The sequence below is a fragment of the Chiloscyllium punctatum genome, chromosome 44 (assembly GCF_047496795.1).
Source record: "Chiloscyllium punctatum isolate Juve2018m chromosome 44, sChiPun1.3, whole genome shotgun sequence".
Taxonomy (NCBI): domain Eukaryota; kingdom Metazoa; phylum Chordata; class Chondrichthyes; order Orectolobiformes; family Hemiscylliidae; genus Chiloscyllium; species Chiloscyllium punctatum.
Window position 1 is genome coordinate 9,991,754 of NC_092782.1, and position 24,210 is coordinate 10,015,963.

At 40.7% G+C, this 24,210-nt stretch overlaps 1 protein-coding gene across 2 annotated transcripts in view; it reads right to left on the reverse strand.

Annotated features, from left to right (window-relative positions):
- Positions 1-23,915, reverse strand: part of LOC140466628 (serine/threonine-protein kinase 33-like) — a 101,545-nt gene extending 77,630 nt beyond the window's left edge. For both annotated transcript variants that reach the window (XM_072562073.1, XM_072562072.1), the window contains exons 1-2: positions 23,642-23,915; positions 21,199-21,318 (exon numbers count right to left, since the gene is read on the reverse strand). In XM_072562073.1, the coding sequence (XP_072418174.1) occupies positions 21,199-21,279 (81 nt within the window). In that variant the 5' untranslated portion in view covers positions 21,280-21,318; positions 23,642-23,915. The remainder of the gene's footprint in view (positions 1-21,198; positions 21,319-23,641) is intronic.
- Between the last annotated feature and the right edge of the window lie 295 nt (positions 23,916-24,210).

Consider the following 24,210-nt stretch of genomic DNA (forward strand, 5'->3'; position numbering starts at 1 on the left):
TAAATCATTAGCGTATATTGTGAACAGCTGGGGTCCCAGTACTGAACCCTGCCGCACCCCATTCATCACTGCCTGCTGCTCCGAAAATGACCCATTTATTCCAACTCTCTGCTTCCTGTCTGCCAATGAGTTCTCTATTCATGTCAATATATTACCTCTGATACCATGACCTTTAAATTTCCTTACTAATCTCTTTTGTGGAACCTTGTCAAAAGCCTTTTGAAAGTCCAGATGCACAACATCTACTGATTCACCATTGTCTACTCTATTGGTACCATCCTCAAAAACGTCCAGAAGATTTGTCAAGCATCACTTTCCTTTAGTGAATCCATGCTGACTTGGACTGAATCTGTCACCGCTTAACAAACGCTCAGTTATTATATCCTTAATGATTAACCCCAGCATTGTCCCCATCACTATTGTCAGGCTAACCAGCCTATAATTACCCATTTTCTCTCTCCTTCCTTTTTTAAAGAGTGGAGTTACAGTATTTTCGCTCCAGTCCATTGGAACTCTTCCAGAGTCTACAGAATGCTGGAAAATGATTACCGATGCATTCTATGGTCACTTCCTTAAGTACTCTGGGTTTCACAGTTTCAGACTCCTGGGGACTTATCATTTCAATCCCATCAATTTCACCTATACAATTTCCAGATTAATAAGGATTTCTTTCAGTTCCTCCTTCACGCTTGACCGTGCGTCCCCTAGCATTTTTGGCATGTTATTTATGTCCTCCTTAGTGAAAACAGATCCAAAATATTTGTTCAACTGGTCTGCCATCTCTTTGTTGTCCATTATGAATTCACCTAAATCTAACTGCAAGGGACCTACATTTGTCTTCACCAGTCTTTTTCTCTGCACGTATCTATAGAAGCTTTTGCAGTCAGTTTCTATGTTTTTTGCAAGCTAGCTTTCATATTCGATTTTGCCTTTTTGAATTAAATCCTTGGTCCTCCTCTGCTGACTTTTAAATTTCTCTCAGTCCTCAGGTTTCTTGCTTTTTCTGGCCAAATACATGCCTCCACTTAGGCTTTAATACTGTTCCTGATTTCCTTTGTTAGCCGTGGTTGAGCCATCTTCCGTGTTTTACTCTTACACCAGACAGGGATGTACAGTTGTGAAAGTTCATCCAGGTGTTCTTTAAATGTCTGCCGTTGTCTATCCACCATCAACTCCTTAAGAATCCTTGGCCAGTTTATCCTAGTAAATGCATGCCTCAAACCAATGAAGTTAGCTTTCTTTAAGTTCAGGAACCTAGCCTCCGATTTAATTGTGTCACTCTCCATCTTAATGAAGAATTCTACCATATTATGGTTACTCTTCCCCAAAGGATCTCACACCACAATGTTGCTAATTAATCCTCTCTCATTACACAATACCCAGTATGGGATGGCTTGCTCTCTAGGTGATTCCTTGACATATTGGTCCAGGAAACCATCCCTCATACATTCCAGGAAATCCGCCTCCATTGCATTGCTACCAGTTTGATTCGTCCAATCAATATGCAGATTGCAGTCACTCATGCTAACTGCTGGGCCTTTACTGCATGCATTCTAATTTCCTGTTTGATTCAATCCCCAACCTCACAACTACTGTTTGGTTATCTTTACACAACTCCAACTAAGGTCTTATTTCCCTTTGGTGTTCCACAGCTCCACCGATACAGACTCCACATTGTCCAGGCTAATGTCCTCCTTCACGATTATGTTACTCCGCCTCCCTTTCCTTTCTTGAAAATTAAATAATGCTGGCCATTGAATTCCCACTCTTGTCATCCTGGAGCTAGGTCTCTGTTATCCCAATTATACCAAATCCATTAGTCATTGTTTGCTCAGTTAATTCATCACCTTATTAAAATGCTCCTCACATTGAGACACAGAGTCTTCTGACTCATTTTTAAAAAAAATTTACTGCCCTTTTAGAATCATCGTGAAATGTGGCCCTTTTTGATTTTTGCCTTTGGTTTCTCTGCCTTCCACGTTCGCTGTTCCCCTTACTTGTCCTTTGTTTCTGTCCCCACTCACTCCCCTCCAGCTTCCTGCACTGGTTCCCGCCCCCCTGCTATATTAGTTTAAATCCTCACCAACAGCACTCGCACTCCCCCAGGACATTGGCTCTATTCTTGCCCAGGTGCAGGCCATCCGGGTTGTACTGCTTGCACTTCTCCCAGAACGGATTCCAATGTCCCAGGAATTCTAACCCCTCTCTCCTGCACTATCCTTCAAGCCACACACTCATCTTAGTTATCCTGCCATTCCTACTCTGGCTAGCTTGTTGCATTAGTAGCAAACCTGAGATTACTACTTTTGAGGTCCTACTTTTTTTAGTTTAACTCCAAGCTCCCTAAATTCAGCCTGTAGAACCTCAAGCCATGTTTTTTTGACCTGTATCATTGGTGCCTACATGTCCCATGACAGCTGGCTGTTTACCCAGCCTGCCCAGAATGTCCTCCGGCTGCTCCGAGATATCCTTGACCCTTCCTGCAGGGAGGCAACATATCATCCTGGGCTTTCGTTTGCAGCTGCAGAAATGCCTTTCCATTCTCTTTGAGGCTTATCGCATTTCCTCACTATATTTTACCAAAATTGCCTCATTAATTCCTTACCGTGCCCTTATAGTCTGGATTTCCACCTCATCTTACCACAGGTCCTTCCCTCAACAACTCATCACACACCATATAACTGCTGAAACTCTGGCATCCCTTGTGCTTGCACCATCTTTAATACCACAATGCACCAGTCATTTGAGATAGTTTTGAATGATGCTGGGCAAAACGACACAGCTGTGGGACCCTCTTTCTTGCTACTGGACTGAGAAGCTCTTTCGAAGGGCCTACTGGTGGGATACCTCGAGTTCTTTAAGTTGTCTATTAGATCTCTGCCAAGTCTCAGAAGTACATAGGAGCATGGGGATCACTGTTGCTTGGTAAACCAGAAACTTAATCTCAGGTTTAAAATCCTGGTCCAACAAAATGTTGTAGCCATAGCATTTATGTGACTGATTCCTGTAATAGGTCTCTTTGATTGTGATGGGTTCAGTCGCAGTAACTCAAGGGGGTAAATCATTGCTTGGCACTCATGTCTCATGAATATTACTTGCCACTTATCAGGCCAATGTTGTTCAGGATTTGCTGCATGTGGGGATGGGCTGCTTCAGTACCTGAAGAACTACAAATAGAACCGAACACTATGAGCCACCAGTAAGCATTCCCACTTCTGGGATTGTGATGAAGGAAGGTCACTCTTGAAGCTGGTTGGATCTTCTAAACACCAACTTGAGGAATTGCTGCAATGATGTTCTAGGACTGAGATTATTGATCTCAAACAATAACAACCATCTTCCTATGCCCTTGGCATAACAGCAGCTTTTGGAGTGCTTTCCTCTGACTATCTAGTGCCACAAAGATTAAATATTGCCTTAATGTCAGGGGCAATCACTCTTGCCTCACCTTTGGAATTGATTTCTTTTGTCCACTTTGGACCAAGGTGGACAGAGATTTGGAATGGTATGATGCTACCAGGATCAGATACGAACACATTATCACTAAGTGCGGATTGACAGCTCTGTTGATGACACTTTGGTGATGATTCGAGGTAGACTGGCCGGGTGATAATTGGTGATTTGTTCTTCTGAGTCAGTTAGCACTTTCAAAATTGAGAGATAGTTTTTATTTGTTAAGGATATGGAGCTAAACAAATACATGGAGTCGAGACACAAACCAACTATTGGAATGGCAGAATGAGGGCCTGAATGGCCTAATTATTGTTCTATGTTGCTGTTTCCAATGCACACTCTGATGAAAGGCAGCTTTCCACTTGTGGCATGGCATTATTAAATCACCTCTGCAGACAAAGTCAGTTTAAACTGTTAACCTATATTGACAAAAGAGATGCCTGATAGATTTCACTCTCCAACTGTTACAAAGCCCAATTTAGAGGAGAATGTGTTGACTTTTCCTATAAAAAAATAATAAGTCTAATAAGGGAGTCAGGAACTGCCAGCATAGGTATTTAATTGGCTCCTCTGGGTATGATTGTAGGTATTGGAAAGAAAAATATGTTCTGGTGTAGACAATTCTGACCATTTCAAATGATCTCTAATAAAAAGCAAAGTACTAAAAAGAATAGTATTGAAGGTTAAAGATGATTAGAATTCACCTCATCTCTGTGATCTCTCTCTCACTCTGCACATGGCATGTTTTATCCATCATGAAGATTATTGTGGTTCTTTCAAACACACAGGTGTAAAAAATCGATACAGAAATCGAGGACAGCTACCTCATTAAAGCAAATTTCTAACCTGAATGGCTGACAGCAATCTTGTTAGATTCCAGTAAACAATTAAGAGCACGTCAAAATACTAATGTTTGAACTTTTAAATCGTAAGTCCCATTTGTTTGAATGTCATCATCGCTTGTGTCTTGTTGCTCCTGTTCAGTGAAACCTCCATAGTACTGTCACGGATTAATCCTCCACCGTGTTTAGGATTCACAGTGCAACTCACGACACCATCAAAGAAAACAGTTCACAGGAAACCTGGGAACAGGAGCAGACCATTCAGCTGCATGAGCCTGTTCAGTGAGAAGAAAGAGGAGAATATAGTAACACACAAACAAAAATCAAAGTGTTGACTCCAGTTTTGGTACTTTTCATCACAGCTTAGACTTTAATTACTGCTCTGCGGTCAATGTCAGGTCCACTTTGGAATGGCATTATACCGACTTTTGGGAATTAGTTTGAAAGACCATAGATTTATTGATCACTGATTATCGTTGCATCAGGATAAACCAAATAATTTCACAGCCATTGGGTTAATTTTCAATTGTTTTGTAGGCAGCTGCACATTTGTTCTTTGCAAGGTCCAACTGAAAGGATTTTCTTGGTATCAGTGAGAGTCATTGGCCAGATTTACCTGGAGAACATTGTTTAAATGAGCCCCCAGGATGTGGGTCGGGAGCTGGGCCAACAATCACTGACCATCTGTAATTGCCAGCTCAGCACCAAACACATTGTTGTGGGTTTGGAGTCACACATAGGCCAGACAAGATGACAACAAGTGATTTCCATTACTAAAGCATGAGTCAACCAGAAAGGTTTCAGAAGAATTGACAGTGGTTGCAACCAAGTTAGACTGATGTTTTATCGTACCATGCTGAAATCTGAGCTCATGTCCCAGAACGAGGATTAAGGAATATCAGCTCAGTGACCTTGAACCTATGCCACCATGCCCTGTCCGAGAATAGAATTGTTTATCAACGGAGAGTATGAGCAAGAAACTTGGCATAAAGTCCTGTTGGAAAGGCAGCGCCTCTGACAATGCATAACTCGGCACTGCTCTGAGATATCAGCATAGATTATGTGTTCACATGCTTTGAATGGGGTTTGAATCCAGAACATTGTGAACTTGAAGCAAGTGCATCAAAGTCCAAGTTAGTGTTGCTCAATGAATGAACATAATTTAATGGAGCCTGCAAGGGTGGCATGACGCCAGAGGGTTAGGAGAATTGGCAGAGGTACCACACAAAAGATGTGGCACCAGGAAAACATTATTAAGGGCTAAATGTGAAAATCTTGCCTATTGATGGCAGGACCTCAATTAGCCCCATGACTGAACTACTTGACGTCAATTATCACTGACCTGACTGAAATGTAGTGGTGGCTAAGGAACTTATGGATCCCACTTACCTTTCCTACCCTTTGTCTCACAAACGCAACACAGTGAATCCTGTTGGGTTATCTCATAGGGAGCAGGTACCTCATTGCCAGGGACTCAGTACCCGATTAAGGAACCTGACATTGGGTAGCACTCTGGGACTGATAGTCTCCCCTTGCTCCTTTCTTACATCCCCGAGCTCCAGCGACAATCTGCCTGTGATGCCTGTTCAAGGATCCAGTGGTGATCCCGAAGCTGAGCCCCAGTGCATTGTGGGCAGCTCTTGAAGGTAAAAATTTTGCCCCAGGAGAGGGCTTCACCCCATGGAAAGCCTGATGGCAGTAAAAGTAAATCTGGTCTCTCACATGGAAGCAATGAGGGAGTTCTCACTGGCTTTCAAAACAGTGGGAGGAGAACCCTAAATCCCACCTTATATTTGTCAAACAAATGCATGATAGCTTTTCCAGAGTGCTGGCAGACTGCAATAAATTCAAGAAATTGACTCGTGGCATACCAAGAGCACCAATGATGCACAAAGCTTCTATGGGGCAACAGAGCTCACACAGACTGATATTCTTTGAACAAAGCATAAAGGCTATTTGGCTCAACTGGACAACATTGCTGTTTATGCTCCACATAACCCTCGCCCCACTATATAGTGACTAACCCTATCTGCACATTCTCCAATTTCATCTCATTTATGTCTTTCCTAACCTTTATGTTAAGGCATCCATACTGCTTGCCTCAGCTATTTTAAACAATCCATAAGTCAAGGACACTATTCTTCAATCCTTTATTAGATTTATTAACAATTGTCTCGTAATTGTAGTTTTGTGTTTTGGTCTATTTCACAACTAGAAATAGGTTCCTCCATCCTTATCCTATTGGACCCCTTTAAACGTTTGAAGACCTTTATTAAGTTATCAGCCCTCCTATTCGTTCCTACAATAAAAACCTTTCTGATACTAACATCTTCTCAGTTCTGGTGTAATCCTTGTAAATATTTTCCTTTTTGTTCTTTCTCCAGTGCCTATAAATCCCTTTCCATGATGTGAAGCCCAGAACTGCACATACAAGATTCGAAAGCTGTTTGAATTTTCAACAGTAAATGACAGGGAGGGTCACGTTCACCCGAGAGAAGATAGCAGCGTTGGCAGAGAATTATTATTTATTTATTTTGCGAATGGAAGTTCAAGGTGGTAGTTTGTTGCTCCCACCATTAAAGTGGTGATTCATCGTCATGGTGGATCGAGCACAAGGCGCTGAAGTCTCTTGGGATTTCATTTGGTTGCATTTCAATGAAGTTGCACTTTCAATCCTGACTTATTCTGCTTTCACTTTTTCAATGATCACCTTATTACTCAATCCCTCCCTGGTATTTCATTGGTTCAACACTGTCCTCTCTTCCCATCATCAGTCCTGTCCAGTATGTAATTATGGACAACATCCATGAGACAGCCAGCCTCACGTGCTCCCAGCGCCTTTTGGCAGAGCCCAACAGTGCCAAAATGGACATTGGGAAGTCCTCCATGGGATCAAGGACCACTCTCGGGAGTGGAAATGCTGTCCCCAAGAGCTGCTGCCTCATGAGTTGCTGGCAGCATGTGCAGGAGTGGTGGCTGCCGAAAGGGATGTGCCCGTCACAGACCCAGAATCCCTCAAGGATCTCATGCCAAAGGACAGTGAGGGAAACAGAAAGGGATCAGCGGCACGTGGGTAGCTCTCAGCTCATTATAGAATCCCTGCAGTGCCATTTGGCCCATCAGGTCTGCAATGACAGTCTAACGAGAAACCCAGCACCCAACTAACCCCCCCCCCACAACATAATCATGCATTCCTCATAAATGATCCACCTAACCATCGTTGGACGGTGGGAGGAAACCCACACAGATACAGGGAGAATATGCAAACTCCACACATACAGTCACCCAAGGCTGGAATTGAACCCAGGTCTCTGGCACTGTGAGGCCACAGTGCTAATCACTGAGCCACCATGCCACCCTAATGCTAGGTCCTTTAATTAGGCCTTCTTTAAATGAGAACCTCGCCTGTTCCCAGGAACCTGGAAATAATTCTGAAAGAAATTGTTTTTTTCAGCTCCGAAGTGGCGACTCTCCTATCTGTCCCTATGAAATCCCAGTGGCAGTGGGAAACTCTCCTTAAGTAGACCATTAAAGTGAGCACTTAAAGACTTCCATTGGTATCAGGATGAGACAACTGCTCATGAACCTTTCCCCTGCTAGACTTAATCAGGGCACAGACAGAAAGGCTCTGCATCACGCACCCACCTAATTAAATACCCCCCATTTCCAACTCATATAGGCAGAAGGGCATGAAGTTTCACCCATGCTCCCTCTTGCTCACATGAGCTGCTTTCTTTATTGTTTCTTGTCTCTTCCAAGCACAGAGGCAGAAAAGAGATACATTAAAAATTAATGAAGACACAGAGAGAATTGATTGAAAAGCAGTACAGTATCTGAAGTCAAAACTGTAAACCTAAAGATAAGGGTTGATGAAAAAATTGGAAGGGAAGGAACGTTAAAGCACAGGGATAAACATAAAATAGATACAGGAGAAGGAAAATAAATAAATCAAATAGGAAAGGACAAAATGACTTACTGATAGCCAAAACTGAGAGAAACTTTAAGCAGAAGAGAGAGTTAAATATAGATGCAATAACTAAAAAACAAAACAATGAAGTGATTTAGTAAATCTTAGATGACTGTGTTCTCAATTTGTCCACAATGCCATTTACATTTGTGTATATTAAAGGAAATTATCTTCTAGTTATGTAATTTTATACTATGCCAGTAAACACTCACAGGTTACCTTCTCAATATGGAAGATTTCCTTTCGGCATTAAAATAACACGAGTTTTCATCCTCTTGCTGAATTGTTTGATTTTCACAGGCATCCCTCAAATAATCTTCAGTTGAAAAGTCAGTTTATTTTGTTTATCCACACTCTTAAAACCAACTGATTTAACGCAACTGATTCTTCATTCTTGTTTGATATTATTGTGTTTAAACACGAGAAATTAAATCTAAATGTCAATGTTTCACATTTCAACCATCTTCATTCTTGGATTCACAATCATTAGGGAGAAATAGTTTCTCCTCGACTCTGTTTTAAATTTGTAACCCTTTACCTTAACACAATGACTTCTTGTCCTAGAATGCCCCACAAGAGGAAGCATCCGCTCCACGTCTATCTTATCCACACCTTTTATCATCTTGAAAACCTCAATTTGATCTTCGGTAATTGTTCTAAATTCCAGAGAGTGTAGGCCTAAACCATTCAATCTCTCTTCATATGACAAACCCCTCACCAGTGGGATCAATCGACTGAACCTCCTCTGAACTGCCTCCAGTGGAATTATATCTTTCCTCAAATAGGGGGAACCAAAGCTGTGCACTATACTCCAGGTCTAGTCTCACGACTGTCTTGTACTGGTGCAACAACACTTCCTTACCTTTATATTCTATTCCTTTAACTATAAAGGCCAGCATTCCATTTGCTTTCTTTATTATCTGCTGTCCCTGCATGCTAGTTTTCTGTGACTCATCAACGAGGGCACCAAGATCCCTCTGCACCAGAGCACCCCGAAGTGTCTCCCCATTAAGATAATAAGTGGCCTTCCCATTTTTTCGACCCACATGAATGACCTCACACTTATCTACGTTCAACTCCATCTGCCACACTTTGGCCCATTCTCCGACCTATCTGTATCTATTTGTTTGGTTCTTATTTCTTCATTGCAGTTTACCATCTCACCTACCTTTATGTCATCCATAAATTTGGCTATAGAGCCTTCTATCCCTGTATTCAAGTTGTTAATGTAGATTGTAAATAGCTGGGGTCCAAGGACTGAACCCTGTGGCATCCCACTAGTTACATCTTGCCATCCAGAAAAAAAAATCATTCATCCCGACTCTGCCTTCGGTCCATCAGCTACTCACCAGGCTCATAAATTACCCCTAATCCCACATGATCCAGCCGAGTGAATTAACCTTTGGTCCAGCACCTTATTAAATGCCTTCTGGAAGTCCAGATATATTACATCTACATTATCTACTTTGCCTGTTACACCTTCGAAGAACTTGAGCAAACCAGTCAAACATGATTTGCATAAAACTGTGCTTACTCTGATGGATAGTTTTGACTTTCCAAATATCCTGATATTGCTTCCTTGATATTTGATTCTAACACTTTCCCAAAAACAAATGTTAAAATAACTGGACTGTAATTTCCCACATTTTGCCTCCCTCCCTTTTTGAATAAGGGTGTTACATTAGACATTTTCCAATCCACTGGACCCTTTGCCGTGTCCAGGGAATTTTAGAATATTGTAACCAATGGATCTACTATCTCCCCTGTCACTTCTTTAATACCCTACAACGTAGGCTATCAGGCCCAGGGGACTTGTCTATCCTCAGTCCTAATAGTTTGCTTCATACATTTTTGTTATTGATAATGATTATCTTACCAGTGATAAAGAATTCAACACTAACAGAGTTACATCGCCAACACAAATTTATTCCCCTCACCCAAACACAGTAACATACTTATCAAGCAATAGTTGGTTCACAAGTTTTTAGATTCATGCAGTTTATGACTTCACCTTGAGAATGTTTAGTTGCTAGTCTTTGAACCTCGTTTATAATCCTAAGGATAGTGTGTACTCCATGTACAAGATTTATTATTGGTAAAATAGCTCACAATCTTATCTTGGCTCCTGAAATAGTGCCTCAAGAAATTAGGGTCAGTACCCCCATGTTTTTCTCTCTCTGTGTCTCTTTCTGCATTGTGAATGGCATCCAAGGTACATGCATTTGTATAAAACAAAGAACTTCGGATACTGGAAATCTGAAATAGCTAGAGAAAATCAGCAGGTCTGGCAGCATCTAAGGAAAGAAAGCAGAATTACGGTTTTGGGTCTAGTGACCCTTTTTCAGAAGTTCTGTCTGTCCAAAGATGCTGCCAGACCTGTTGAGTTTCTCTAGCAGTTTCCGATTTTGAGTACATATTGTGCACACATCGGAACTCTGATCAGCAGCCACTTCTGACTGACTACAGCAATGTTTCTTTGTTCCCTCCAACCTCTCACAAGCATAGACTCATACACACACATTTTGTACATGCTCAACATCTCACATAAAGCACACTTTCCATAAATATTGGCCACATTTTCCAGAATAACTTACTTAGCCTGATATAGAGTCATAGAGTCATATAGATGTACCACACTGAAACAGACCCTTCGGTCCAACTTGTCCATGCAGACCAGATATCCCAACCCAATCTAGTCCCAGCTGCCAGCACCCGGCCCATATCCCTCCAAACCCTTCCTATTAATATATCCATCCAGATGCCTATTGAATGTTGCAATTGTACCAGCCTCCACCACTTCCTCTGGCAGCTCATTCCATACACATACCACTCTCTGCATGAAAATGTTGCCTGTTAAGTCTCTTTTATATCTTTCCTCTCTCACCATAAACCTATGCGCTCTAGTTCTGTACTTTCCCACCCCAGGGAAAAGACTTTGTCTATTTATCCTATCCATGCCCCTCATGATTTTAAAAACCTCTACAAGGCCACCCCTCAGCCTCTGATGCTCCAGGGAAACCAGACCCAGCTTATTCAACCTCTCCCCATAGCTCATGATGATGAAACCTCCATTGTCAGAAGATAGATTGTCCTCCAACTCACCACTGAGCTGTGCCATAGACTAGTGCTTAATACAGATCGTATGTGACAGAACTATTTAGCTAGATGATGCCAAGTAAAATATTTCCCCCAGAAATCAACCTGAAACCTTCAGCTATGGATAATTAAAGTTTAAAGCATATTGCAAGTCCAAAAAGCTTGGGTAAACTGACATGTCAATCACGTCTTCCCAAAGATGCAAATCAGCCAAAATCTAACTGAGTGACAGAAAGCTCTCAAGGGGTTGAATGGCCTACACATATTCCTCTGTTCATACTTTGTTTCTCTGAGACACTGGGGAATGAAAAGGTGGTAAATCTTTGTACCTTCATGCATAGTGGATCAGTCTATTATACTGCAGGCATACATTCTTCTGATGGGATCGTTAGCTCTTAAGTTAAAAAGAATATGAATTAGTAAGGTCCCTTCAGTTATATGTCCTCAGTGCAAAGGAAAAACAAGACTGAAGCTGTTAAAGTCAAGGTGTGTTGGAAGCAGCAGCATTATAGTGCACATTTGGGGCTTAGAGTATTAAACGTGTCTTACATAATTCAAGTATACTTCAATGCAAACAGTGCCTAAAGAGACAATGATTAGATAAAGGAAGATTCAGTCACTGAAGGCGTGGATAGCTAATCAGTCCCAATAGGCAGTGGCCATAAAGATAAACTGTAATTTACCTTCCACCAGCTAGGTATCAGTGAAAGCACCTAAAGGTATAACTCTAATTAGCATTCAGCCATCTCCTATTAAGAGACCTTACTTATTCTCTCTCAAAGAGATCTACCTGAATGTAACAGAACACTCATTAGAATCAAATCCCTGCCAATAATCCCATTGGGGTGAGAATCAAATGCGATAAATACTTCAGTTTAACTGGCCAACATATACAACATAAATTTAACACCAAAACATGTTGAGAAATTGAAGTTTCTTTTTTCAACAAGTATTTGTACTTGAACTGATTTTCCACAAAGGTGTCCATAGTCATTACACATTACTTTAATTCTATTGTTTTATACTTCATTCTGTTTTACTTAAAATGCATCATAGTTGCAAGTCAAATTAGTGGATCAAGTAATTTGAGGAGATGCTTTTATCGAGGAGGGTTATGGTGCAATCAAATAATATCTTTTCTAATCCATTTGTTCAGACATTTATTACACACCTCTGGAGTTGGTAGGACTTGATGCTGGGCCTCCTGGATCAGGGATAGGGAAACTGTCAGTGCACCCTCAACCACAGGCTATAAACTGGTCTTTCTAACAACAGAGGGTCCCAGGCATGCAGGTACATAATTCTCTGAAGTTTGTGCCACATATACACAGAGTGGTTAAAAAGGCATTTAGTACCCTTGCCTTCATTGCTCAGTCCTTTGAGTATAGGAGTTGGGAAATCATGATTAGGTTCTACCCTGGTCAGGCCTCTTCTGGAATACTGTGCCCAGTTCTGTCACCCTGTTATAGGAAGGATATTGTTAAGCTGGAGAGGGTTCAGAAGAGACTTACCAGGATGTTACTGGGTATGGAAGGTTTGAGTCATAAAGAAAGACTGGATAGAGTCATAGAGATTTACAGCACGGAAACAGAACCTTCGGTCCCATGCCGACCAGATATCCCAACCAAATCTAGTCCGATTCGCCAGCACTTGGCTCATATCCCTTTAAACCCTTCCTATTCATATACTCATTCATATGCCTTTTAAATGCTGTAATTGTACCAGCCTCTACCATTTCCTCTGGCAACTCATTCCATGCACATGCTATCTTCGGCATGAAAGAAGTTGCCCCTTTGGTCTTTTTTATACCTTTTCCCTCTCACCCTAAACCTATGCCTGGATAAAAGACCTTGTCTATTTACCCTATCCATGCCCTTCATGATTTCATAAACATCTATAAGATCACCCCTCAGCATACGACACTCCAGAGAAAACAGCCCCAGCCTGTTCAGCCTCTCCCTATAACTCAAATCCTCCAACCCTGGCAACATCCTTGTAAATCTTCTCTGGACTCTTTCAATTTCACAGCATCCTTTCTGTAGGAAGGAGATCAGAATTGCACACAATATTCCAAAAGTGGCCTAGCAAATGTCCTGTACAACTGCAACATGACCTCCCAACTCCTATATTCAATGCTCTGACCAATAAAGAAAAGCATGCCACGTGCCTTATTCACTATACTATCTACCTGCGACTCTACTTTCAAGGAGTTTTGAACCTGCACTCCAAGGTCTCTTTGGTCAGCAACATTCCCCAGGACCCTATCATTAGGTGTATAAGTCCTGCTCTGATTTGCTTTTCTAAAATGCAGTACCTTGAATTTATCGAAACTAAACTCCACCTGCCCCTCTCCTCAGCCCATTGACATATCGATCAAGACCCCATTGTACTCTGAGGTAACCTTCTTTGTTGTCTACTACATGTCCAATTTTAGTGTTATCTGCAAACTTACTAAGGATACCTCCTACGTTCACATCCAAATCGTTCATAAATGACGAAAAGCAGTCGCTGTGGCACACTACTGGTCACAGGCCTCTAGTCTGAAAAGCAACCCTCCACCACCACCCTCTGTCTTCTATATTTGAGCCAGTTCTGTATCCAAGTGGCTAGATATCGCTCTATTCCATGAGATTTAACCTTGCTAAACAGTTTCCCATGAGGATAGACTGGGATGTTTTCACTGGAGCACAAGAGGTTGAGAATCATGAGGGGTATAGGCAGGGTTTATGATAAGTGTCTTTTCCTGAGGTTAGGGAATTTCGAGTCTAAGGGGCATATGTTTAAGGTAAGAGTAGAGAGATTTGAAATTACATGAGGGAAACTTTATTGCATAAAAGGTGGTTCATATGTGGAATGAATTTTCTGTGGAAGTGGTGGATGCAGGTACAGTTGCCACATTTAAAAAACACTTAAATAAGTACATGAATAGGAGCTGTTTGGAGGGATATGGGTCAGGAGTAGGCGAGTGGGACTAGTTTACTTTGGGATAATATTGGGTATGGACTAGTTAGAGGAAAGGGTCTGTTTCCTTGCTCTATGACTCTATAAAAGGTAGCATGGGATTGTTATAGGCAAATTGTGTTAACTAACTTGGTTGACTTTTTTAAGGAGGTAAAATTCCTGATGAAGGGCTTTTGCCCGAAACGTCGATTTCAAAGCTACTTGGATGCTGCCTGAACTGCTGTGCTCTTCCAGCACCACTAATCCAGAAAATGACTTTTTTAAGGTAACAGAGATGAGTTGTGAGGATTATGTGCTTCATATGATGTATTTGGATTTCCAAGAGGGGTTTGATAATGATGCATGAAGAGGTTTGTTGGCAAAATTAAAGCCTATGGAATAAAATGGATAGTGGCGGTTTGGATATGGTGTTAGCTGGGTGACAGCAAACAAAGCAAACAGGAAAATGCTTTATAGTTGGGTTCCTCATGAGTCAGCATAAGAATTAGTGTTTTACTTGATCTAGTTTGTTACAGCTGTAGTAAATATGAACAATTGAATTTTAACTTCCATCAACTGACTGTAATGACTAGACCTGTCATGGGTTAAAATTATATTAAAAAGGTAGGAATATGTACCTTTACAGGCTGCCGTGGTCACCTGGCCATAGATTGGGACAAGCTTTGTGGAATGTACTTAGAAGACGTTAAATCGTCAATACTAAAATTATTGGTTTTATATAAAGACATCAAAACCAGGCAACTGAGTCAGTTTCAGAAAATTTGTACCTTGTGTTTAATTCAATTCTATGACAATTTTATGTAGTGTCAGATGAAAGGCTCTCACACCAATAAGCCAGGTTAGAAAGACAATGGAGCTAGACTCTGAAATACATGTCAAACTACATTTCAACACCTGTTGTTTAGCATGAAAGAAGAAAATATTAATTTATAAGCAAAAACTGTGAGACTTGCTGGGCAGAATAGTCCAATTTCCAGAATGACATAGGGAATCAGAGAAAGATTGAAAAATTACGTGAGTTGATGAGTCAGGAACTTCTCCACATTGAGAGCAAGAAGATCCATTTTTCAGTTGAATGACAAGACAAAATTCTCACTATTTAATGATGAGAGGCCTTTGAACATGCAGTGCCACTCATTATTATGCTCAATACTGTCTAATCCCGCCTCACAATTTGGCAAACTCCCAATTCACCACTGGTTGTATAAAAACTAGATGCTGAGAATTCCCAACATGAAAATCTGAGTGGTGATTCAAGCAGACTGCTTGCTCCTCCAAGCTTCCATCTTGGACACCAATCACTAACAATGAGGGCACAGACCAGGGACAGTGGCCACACCCACCCTGTGTCTGCAATCATTGGCATCTGACATGCAGTCTCATTGCATCATCATGGTACATCTCCAATCCCTTCCAATACTGTTCTGCGCTTCAATGCTGCACTTTTGAAGCAAATGGCACTTTTGATGGGAATATTGCTGCCAGAATACTGTGCACATGAATTGGACCAGGCTCAGAGTTGCTTGCTTACTGTCACAGACTTTAATGACTTTAATGCTCACATCATCCCTGCTTTGCCTTGCCTTTTTGCAAGACTTCAAAGGCTCACAGTACTTCAGTCTTTGCATACTGCTTAGCACAGCTTCTCCTGGTTGTCAGCAGTGCCTTATTTTATTTTATCTTGATTTCTTTTTCACAATAAACTTCTGTTTTACTGATAAAACCAAATATGCAAAATTATGTGCTTGTGTTTCTGTGAAAGACCACCTGATTGAAACCAACAAAAACCAAGACAAAATATAATCTAGCAAGCCAGAATTTGGTCTGGCATTTGAATGTTTAGGAATAACATTAGCTGGGGTCATCACGCCCTCCTCATCTAGACACAACAATACAAATGACATAGACTCTGTTGAAATTTAATTCCAAGAGAATGTGAAATGATGCATTTTGGTAGGAAGCATAAGGTAAGCAATAGAAATAGAATTAGAATTAAAGTTAGGCTTATTGTTATATGTGGCAGAAGTGAGGACTGCAAATGCTGGAGATTAGAGTCGAGAGTGTGATACTGGAAAAGCACCGCTGGTGTTTCGGCCTGTCGATTCTCCTGCTCCTCAGATGCTACCTGATCTGTTGTGCTTTTCCAGCACCACACTCTCAATTCTTCTTATTATATATACACTCACATGAGTACAATGAAAAGTTTACAAGTCACCACTTACTGCACCACCTTAAGCACAAAGGTTAGAAGATACAAAAGCTTAAACACATGTACCAACAGGTTCAAGAACAATGTCTTCTCTGCCTTTATTAGACTTCTGAATGTGCCATTCAAATGTTAAATTTAATACTGGTATCGCTTTTTGTATACCTCGTCTTCAGCTGTAACTTGTATTCCTCACTCTGCTCTATTACCCTTATGTACTTTGTATGATTTGCCTGTACTGCAGGCAAAACAAAACTTTTCACTGTACCTAGGTACATGTGACAATTATAAATCAAATCAAAACTTAACATCAACTCCTCAAAGTCTCTGTAGTGACATCTAATCATATCACTGTAACCTGTAACTGGTTGCTAATAATGCAATTAACTGTACTTGGTAACTATAATGGATTCATCAGAAAGTGGTCTTCCTCTCCCGTACTAACGTGGACAGGCCCTGGAGCTCCCTACCCTTAAAGAGGATGGTAGCACCAACCTACATTAAGAGTAGCAGTTCTCACAGTGGAGTGAGCTGGTGTTCTCATACAGTAGTTCCCCCACCTCCAATCTTTTCTTTTTTCCCTGACTTCTCTCTCTCTCTCTTTTCTCCCACTTTCTTTCTTTCATTTTTCTCCTTCTTCCCTTTGCCTTTTTATAGCTTCCACTTGTCTCTCTTTCATCAGCTCTCTTGACCTTTTGTGAAGATAAACCTGAAATACCTTATTGTTATTCAAGTTTCAGTCCTCCAGCTCATTCCTAATCCCACAGTCTCTTATATAATTAAATCTTCAAGTCAGTGGTACCCAGAATCTAAGGATGAAGAGTAGGGTTAATTGCATTTATATACCACAGGAACATTGTCGCACCTCTTCCTATCTATATCACCTCCTTCAACCTTAGAACATTCTTGGATTCCGGCTCATTGAATATCCTCAATTTTCATTACACCACTATTGGTGCCATAGCTTCAGATCCAAAAGCCTTTCAATTCTGGAAATACCTCACTAAAATTTCTAACTCACTCTACAAGTTTAAGATGCTCCTTAAAACCTACCTCTTTGACCAAGATTTTGGTCATCTCCCCTAATGTGGCTCGAAGTCAAATTCTGTGCATTAATGCTCTTGTGAAGCACCTGGGGATAGTTTAAGGTGCTACATAAATGCAGGTGATTGTAGGCAGACTGAAATAGATGTTTCATGATGGATATCAATTTATATCTTACGCCTGAAAATAATAAGAGGGTGCTGTAGGTGTATTTAAAATCTAACATAAGAATTTAATGTAAGAACATGAAATATAGGCTAAATGCAAATATTTTAATGTAACCTATAGAAGCGCCCCCTACTTCATCTGATATTTTGGAACCTGAGCAGAAATATAATATTTTAGGCCTTAACCTTCTGAACACCAGAAGGAGGAATCTGAAAATTAGTCATCACATTTCTGATCTTCCAGCAATGAAATACACAGAAAAGTGCACCTTGAGTTTATTTGGGAAGATCTAAAATCCAAAGGGGGGCTATGTAAAGGCAAGCTCCTGTTGTTATTACAGGATAGAGCCCTTTTGAAGAGAATTCAAATTAGATTCCATGTTCAGAGATCACTGGAATGTCTGGAAAAAGACTTATAATTTCAGTACTTCGATATCTTATCAAATACATCAGCTTAAAAATACCTCACAAATTTTCAAGAGGTTAAATTTAGTAAGTGTCTGTCTCAAGTCAGCGATGAGAGGGCTGTAATATCCTAGGGAGGCTATTGCATTCAATCAAGTGTATAACAGCTCACTCCTAATCCCACAGTCTCTTATATAATTAAATCTTCAAGTCAGTGGTACCCAGAATCTAAGGATGAAGAGTAGGGTTAATTGGTTCTTATCCATCATTTCAGACACTTTTTTCAGTTTTTATATAGATTCAATTTGTTAAAAATCACACATCAAATGCATATTCTCAATTAATTCTCATCAAATTCTTTAGAAAATATATCCAAACATGAGTAATTTAGGCAGAATCTGGCAATCAGAAGGCGGTGTTATTAAAAATGCTGTGTTATTTCGTCCTTTCACCGCATTTCATCTTCTGGTCAGGACTGTAGTTCCATGTTGCAGCTAAAACTCTTCGATCTGATTCTAAAAGCCATGATTTATTTCAGTGAGTTTCAGGCCAGGATGGGGAACCTTGCAAGGCAATACCATACAATTATCATTGAACTGACAATCTCTGATATGGCCCCTGAGCAAATCCTTCTTCACCCATATAGAGGCCAAGTGATTGGCCAAAACCCTCATAAACAGAGAAATGAGCGATCCATGTTTTAGATGAATGACGATCCAATTAGGATAAATTGGAATATTCCATGGCAAGAGACCAGGGACTGAAGTGGTAGAAAAGGGTTTATGTGACCAGTGTATATGTTAAAATCTGTTCCATCAGCATGTAAAAAAGTAAGAAGGATGATGGAATATTGGGATTTATCTGAAGAGATTGGAATACAAAGCAGAGGAAGTTATGCTTCAGCTGAACAGAAGTTCATTCAGATCCTATCTAGACTATTATGTTCTGTTTTGGGCAACTTCCTGCCAGGAAGGATCTTTAAGTCAGGGACCTGGATAGAAATCGTGGGCCCTGGTGCTGCTCATATTCTTTGTCCCCATCCCACTTTTGACCCAAGAGCAGCAGTACTCCTTTCCCTAACTCCCCAGAATTTTGGGCCCTTATTATTAGGCCTTGATGTAGCCTCTGTCCCTGGCCAATCCTGGAGTAGAAGGGATTTACCAATGGTAGCAGGGTGGAAAGGCTTACATTATGAGGACCAGTTGCATAAATGATCCTGTACTACTGTAATTTAAAAATATAAATAGATCTGAGAAGGGGGACATCCAGACCAAGAGAGCATGATGTTCAGATTATAGGCAGGTCAATTCACACTCGAGTGCTTTGCATGCAAAAGGTGCCATTCTTATCTGTCTAACCATACTCAGAGGATCACTTGCACTGGCTTCTCTTCCTGCTCCTGCATTGATACCTGCAGTGTCTCCTCAAGGAATATCCTTGGTTCATTTCTATTCCTCATTTGCACACTACCTGTGTGTTCAACACATCCATCCTAGGACAAGCCAAATAAAGACATACATGAGAATTCCTAGAAGCATGGCATTCCAACCGAAACTCTATCAATGAACACATCAATTTAGATCCCATCTACCTCCTTCTGAGAAAAGAACAGGAAATGATATCACAACAAGAAATGACATCACCAACTCAAGGAAATCTAAACACATAAATAGCAAGCAGGATATAACACCAGCACTTCACTGGAGGTTCACAGGTGATGTTACCTAGCATGGTGATGAAACATCTGAAAATGAACCTTCCAGTTCAGTGAGTAATCTTACATCCAGAACCTCAACTGAGCTACAAATCTTCTCAAATTCGCTACACACTACCCTTCAGGATTATTAACTGAAAGTGGTTTTCTTGTGTAAGTTGATGATCTCTTCTCCATTATCACTCTTGACTCCTCCTCTTACCCCCACACCCACCCCTTGCTAAATTACCAAATTGTTTAGCTGGCACCTACTGCTGAATGAGCAGAAATTTCTTCCAGTTAGACATTTGGATGTCTAAAGTCTTTCTTTTGGTTCCCTCATGAACTCCTTCCCTGATTACATTCTCCATTCATTTCCCTGGCAGGAACCAGGGATGAAGCTAGTTACAGAAATGTGGCAGGCCCTTGCCAAGAACAGACAAGTAGAATCTTTTAAGATCGGGAGACTGTTGTCCAACTGGTTGTGGCTGACAAGAAAACTCTCTCATTCTCAATGCCTGCCATAGGTATGCCAGATGGACTTGCAAATTGACAATCCACCTGCTTGTTCGTGTTATGATACACTTCCTGCAGCCATCAGGTGCTGATGTGGATATTGAACACACAGCTTTTGGTCCAGAGGTAGGGATATTATCTCCACAAGACTTCCACTGTACAATCAGTCTCTTTCCTTTTTCCCTTCCCCATTATGCTGCAAGTTTTCCATCTAAAGTGTACTAAGTAACTAATGAATTGCCTCTACCACCTCCTGAGGTAGCACATTCCAAATCCTAAAGTTTGCTATTGCAAAGGGTTTCTCCTCACCTGCCCTTTTGGATTAGTTGTCAATGCTTTATCTCCCTTGGATATCAATCCTCCCACCTGTGAAAATAGTTTCTCCATTTTTATTCCCAAATTCCCTTTGTTTCTGAGTTTCCCATTTTGAATGTCTTTTACTGGATAATTTAACTTTGGATAACTTTGCATCTCCAATCCACTGTTACTGATTTACAGAGAACATGAAAGAGTAGGAAAGGTTTGGAGGGATATGGGCCAGGAGCAGGCAGGTGGGACTAGTTTCATTTGGGATTATGGTCGGCATGGACTGGTTGGACCAAAGGGTCTGTTTCCATGCTGTGTGACTCTATGAAGGCGTGTTAAAGATCAAACGGTTGCTATGTACTTTGTGTGTTCAACTTGATCTCTCCATCAACTTTTGGCCAGTATATTTATTTGATAACGAAGCCTGTCACACATACATGATTAAATTACATTATTATTCTTGATGGAATTTATAGACATTGTGCAGCTGGCAGTGTTTACAAGTCCTGAGATATTTCTGAAGGTAGATGGAGAAACCTTACCTTGATAACAGACTCATCCTCTATCCTTTTATGAGGTACAGTGGTTTCTGTACTGTTGTTACGAGATCGCTGGAAAGCCATTTTTGTGCCTTGACAATCTAGTATCTGTTCAACTATCACCTTTAATGAGAAAAGGAGAAGGTACATATATTTTAACCAGTATTCATCAGGCATAGGCTGTATTCAGCCTAAATTAAGGTCTACAAGACCACACACAGTTCTGAACATTGGAATCCAGCCTTTAAACTCCAAGTGGCTCAAACCCATTGGTGTTTTGTCGAACACACGAGTTGCCATGTTTGATTTACATGGACTATGCAGAAATGGAAAGGACTGACCATTCCAATGAGTGGAGCTTCCCCCAGGACGAGGCTGACCAAAACTCCAGGCCAGGCATAGGCCCAGAGAGATAAAACTTTAAAAGCTGGACTTTTTCCTTTTCTTTTGGATAAGGACTTTAAAATCTGAATTTTTTTCTTTTTCTTTTGACTTTGTTTCTTTTACTTCTCTTCTTGTTATTTTTTAAATTCTGGTTTCGTATTTTCTATTTCAAGATGGCTCCAGAGAGTGGTGACTTTGTACAGTTTACACTGTAGGCAAAAGTGAGGACTGAAGATACTGGAGATCAGAGTCGAGAGTGTGGTGCTGGAAAAGCACAGCAGGTCAGGCAACATCCAAGACGCAGGAGAGTCGACATTTCGGGCAAAGGTCTTCATCAGGACTGATGAAAAGCCTTTGCCCAAAACATTGACTCTCCTGCTCCTCGGACGCTGCCTGACCTGCTGTGTTTTTCCAGCATCACACTCTCGACACTTTTTACTGTACTCCTGCAAAATCTAATTCCAATTCCATTTCTGGGTGACCTTAGAGGCACAAACCTCTTGTTTTTTTTGATTCTGAGTTTGGCCAAATGCAGGTTTGTGCTGGATGAGCTTGAGTCCCTTCTGCTCCCTTTGCATTCCCCTTCCTGCCCTTACCCCCCTCCTCTTCCTTCCTCTCCCCCCCCCCCCCCCCACCACCCCCATGCCAAATCAAATTGGTTTCCCACCATCACTGTTTAGATTCAAACATGAGGTTGTATTTGCAAAGTTGTCAAAGTAACAATCCCACTGCTGCACTTCAATTGCTGTGTTCGTGAGTCGCAATTTTGAAATATAATTGCTCAAACTGGGGATGAGGTATGCTCTCAAACCAATTAGCAGTGTCCAGCATCTTCAAAAGGTGGGAACTGCCTGCTTTGCATCTGCAGCAAAGGCAGATGGTAGCCCTGGTGGGGACTGCTGCTGTGTTGCCGAAAAGAACAGGCAGGTCCTTCAAGGATCAGTGACATAAATATTACATAATGGCGTTCATATGGCTGGAACCAAAGTGATGTGCACAATCTGGTGCAACAGACCCAAGAGTTCAGTGGCCATGATTGGGATGTGAGGTTCACATCGGGGTAATCCCTGCGGGATTAATTATACAGTCTCATCCTTCTTTGGCTGTTTCTTGGCCTAATGTGTAAAGTCCACAAGCTGATTGGAAATCTCAGTAGGTGCAATAAAGAGATCTTAATAGTTCTCAATTGACTCTGCACTACTTGTAGACCAGTATTCATTCCAAACTCAATGAAGCTTATTCAAAAATAGCTTGGATCAGGAGCCTGCAACTGAACAAACACAATGTCAAGTGGGACAACATTGTGTCTCCAATTCTGACGCTGCTGCTAGCTGAGAATCCTGCCCCTTACTCCACCAGTTGAACCATTCAGTGAGATCATTTCTGATCTGTGGGCCCAAGCCACTGACTCACCTTTGGCCAGTATTCAATAATAACTTCCAACAATAAAAGTCTATCAATATCAGATATAAAATCTGCAGTCAATCTTACATTAAATCCCAGTCTGGAATATAGGAAGGTGGAACCAAGGCACGGTGTTTGTACAATGGATAAATGGAAAATGTTTCATAAAACTTTACTACATTCAAAAAAAAACAAAGTGATTGTTAATGCCAACATTTGTTTTCATGAATCTGAGGTCCAAATCACACACAAAAGTTATTAACACCTTTTCGATATGGCAGTCAATAGTTTTTTTTCTGAAATATTAGCATGCAATTGTGCCAATAAATTGTTACATTGTAATAACTTATCTGTTAAATACTTATAATATTGTCTTTAATAAATCAATAATGTCCCAGGGAGATTTAACTTCATAGCTCAGCCAATGTTTGGGTTTGTATAGTTCAATATCTTGCATTGCGTCTGTATAGTTCACAGACATACCCTACCTGTGTGCTGTATGAACAAACTGCAACAAGACACTTAAAACTTCTTACAATCTGAAAGGGAACAGATAATTCTGATTTAGCAACTGAATTATTTGCTATCAGATTAAAACGAATAACCGATAGGATGATACAGGAACATTACTTAAACATGATGATCTGAAAATACTTACACTCTTGACATTTTTGAGACCAGCACAAAATAGCTTTTACTTCTTCATTCTTTTCTGATAACGAGTTCCCATTAGTACATCATTCTGAACGGCCACACAGCAAAAAGTTACTCGACAAAATAATTTAGTCACCCAACTAGGAAGCTGCCTCTAATCACCTCCTGAGTTGTTCATTTTGGTTCATATTTCTGTTGGAAGTTTCTACTCAACAGCTTACTTTTTAATGGAAACCGAATCCTTTCTTGTCCCACAACCTGTTTCACGTTGCATAGTAACGTCTGGTGTGGATCATGTAATGCTTCCACAAGTCTTTGTTAGAGTTTATGCAATGAAACCACCAAAAAAAACTTGACCCACCCACCAATCATCAGCTCTCACCAAGAACCTTGCCAGAATTCTTGAAGGAAATAAAACAATAGTTATTTTCAGTAAACAACTCATTTCTACTTGCTTTATAGACTGTTGGCATGTTCAGCTAATGAGTTTAACTTATTCAGAAGCGACATTGATTGCCTCGGAGGCACAATTCACATTTAATTCATCCTTTTTTTGTTAGTGATTTAAAGGTG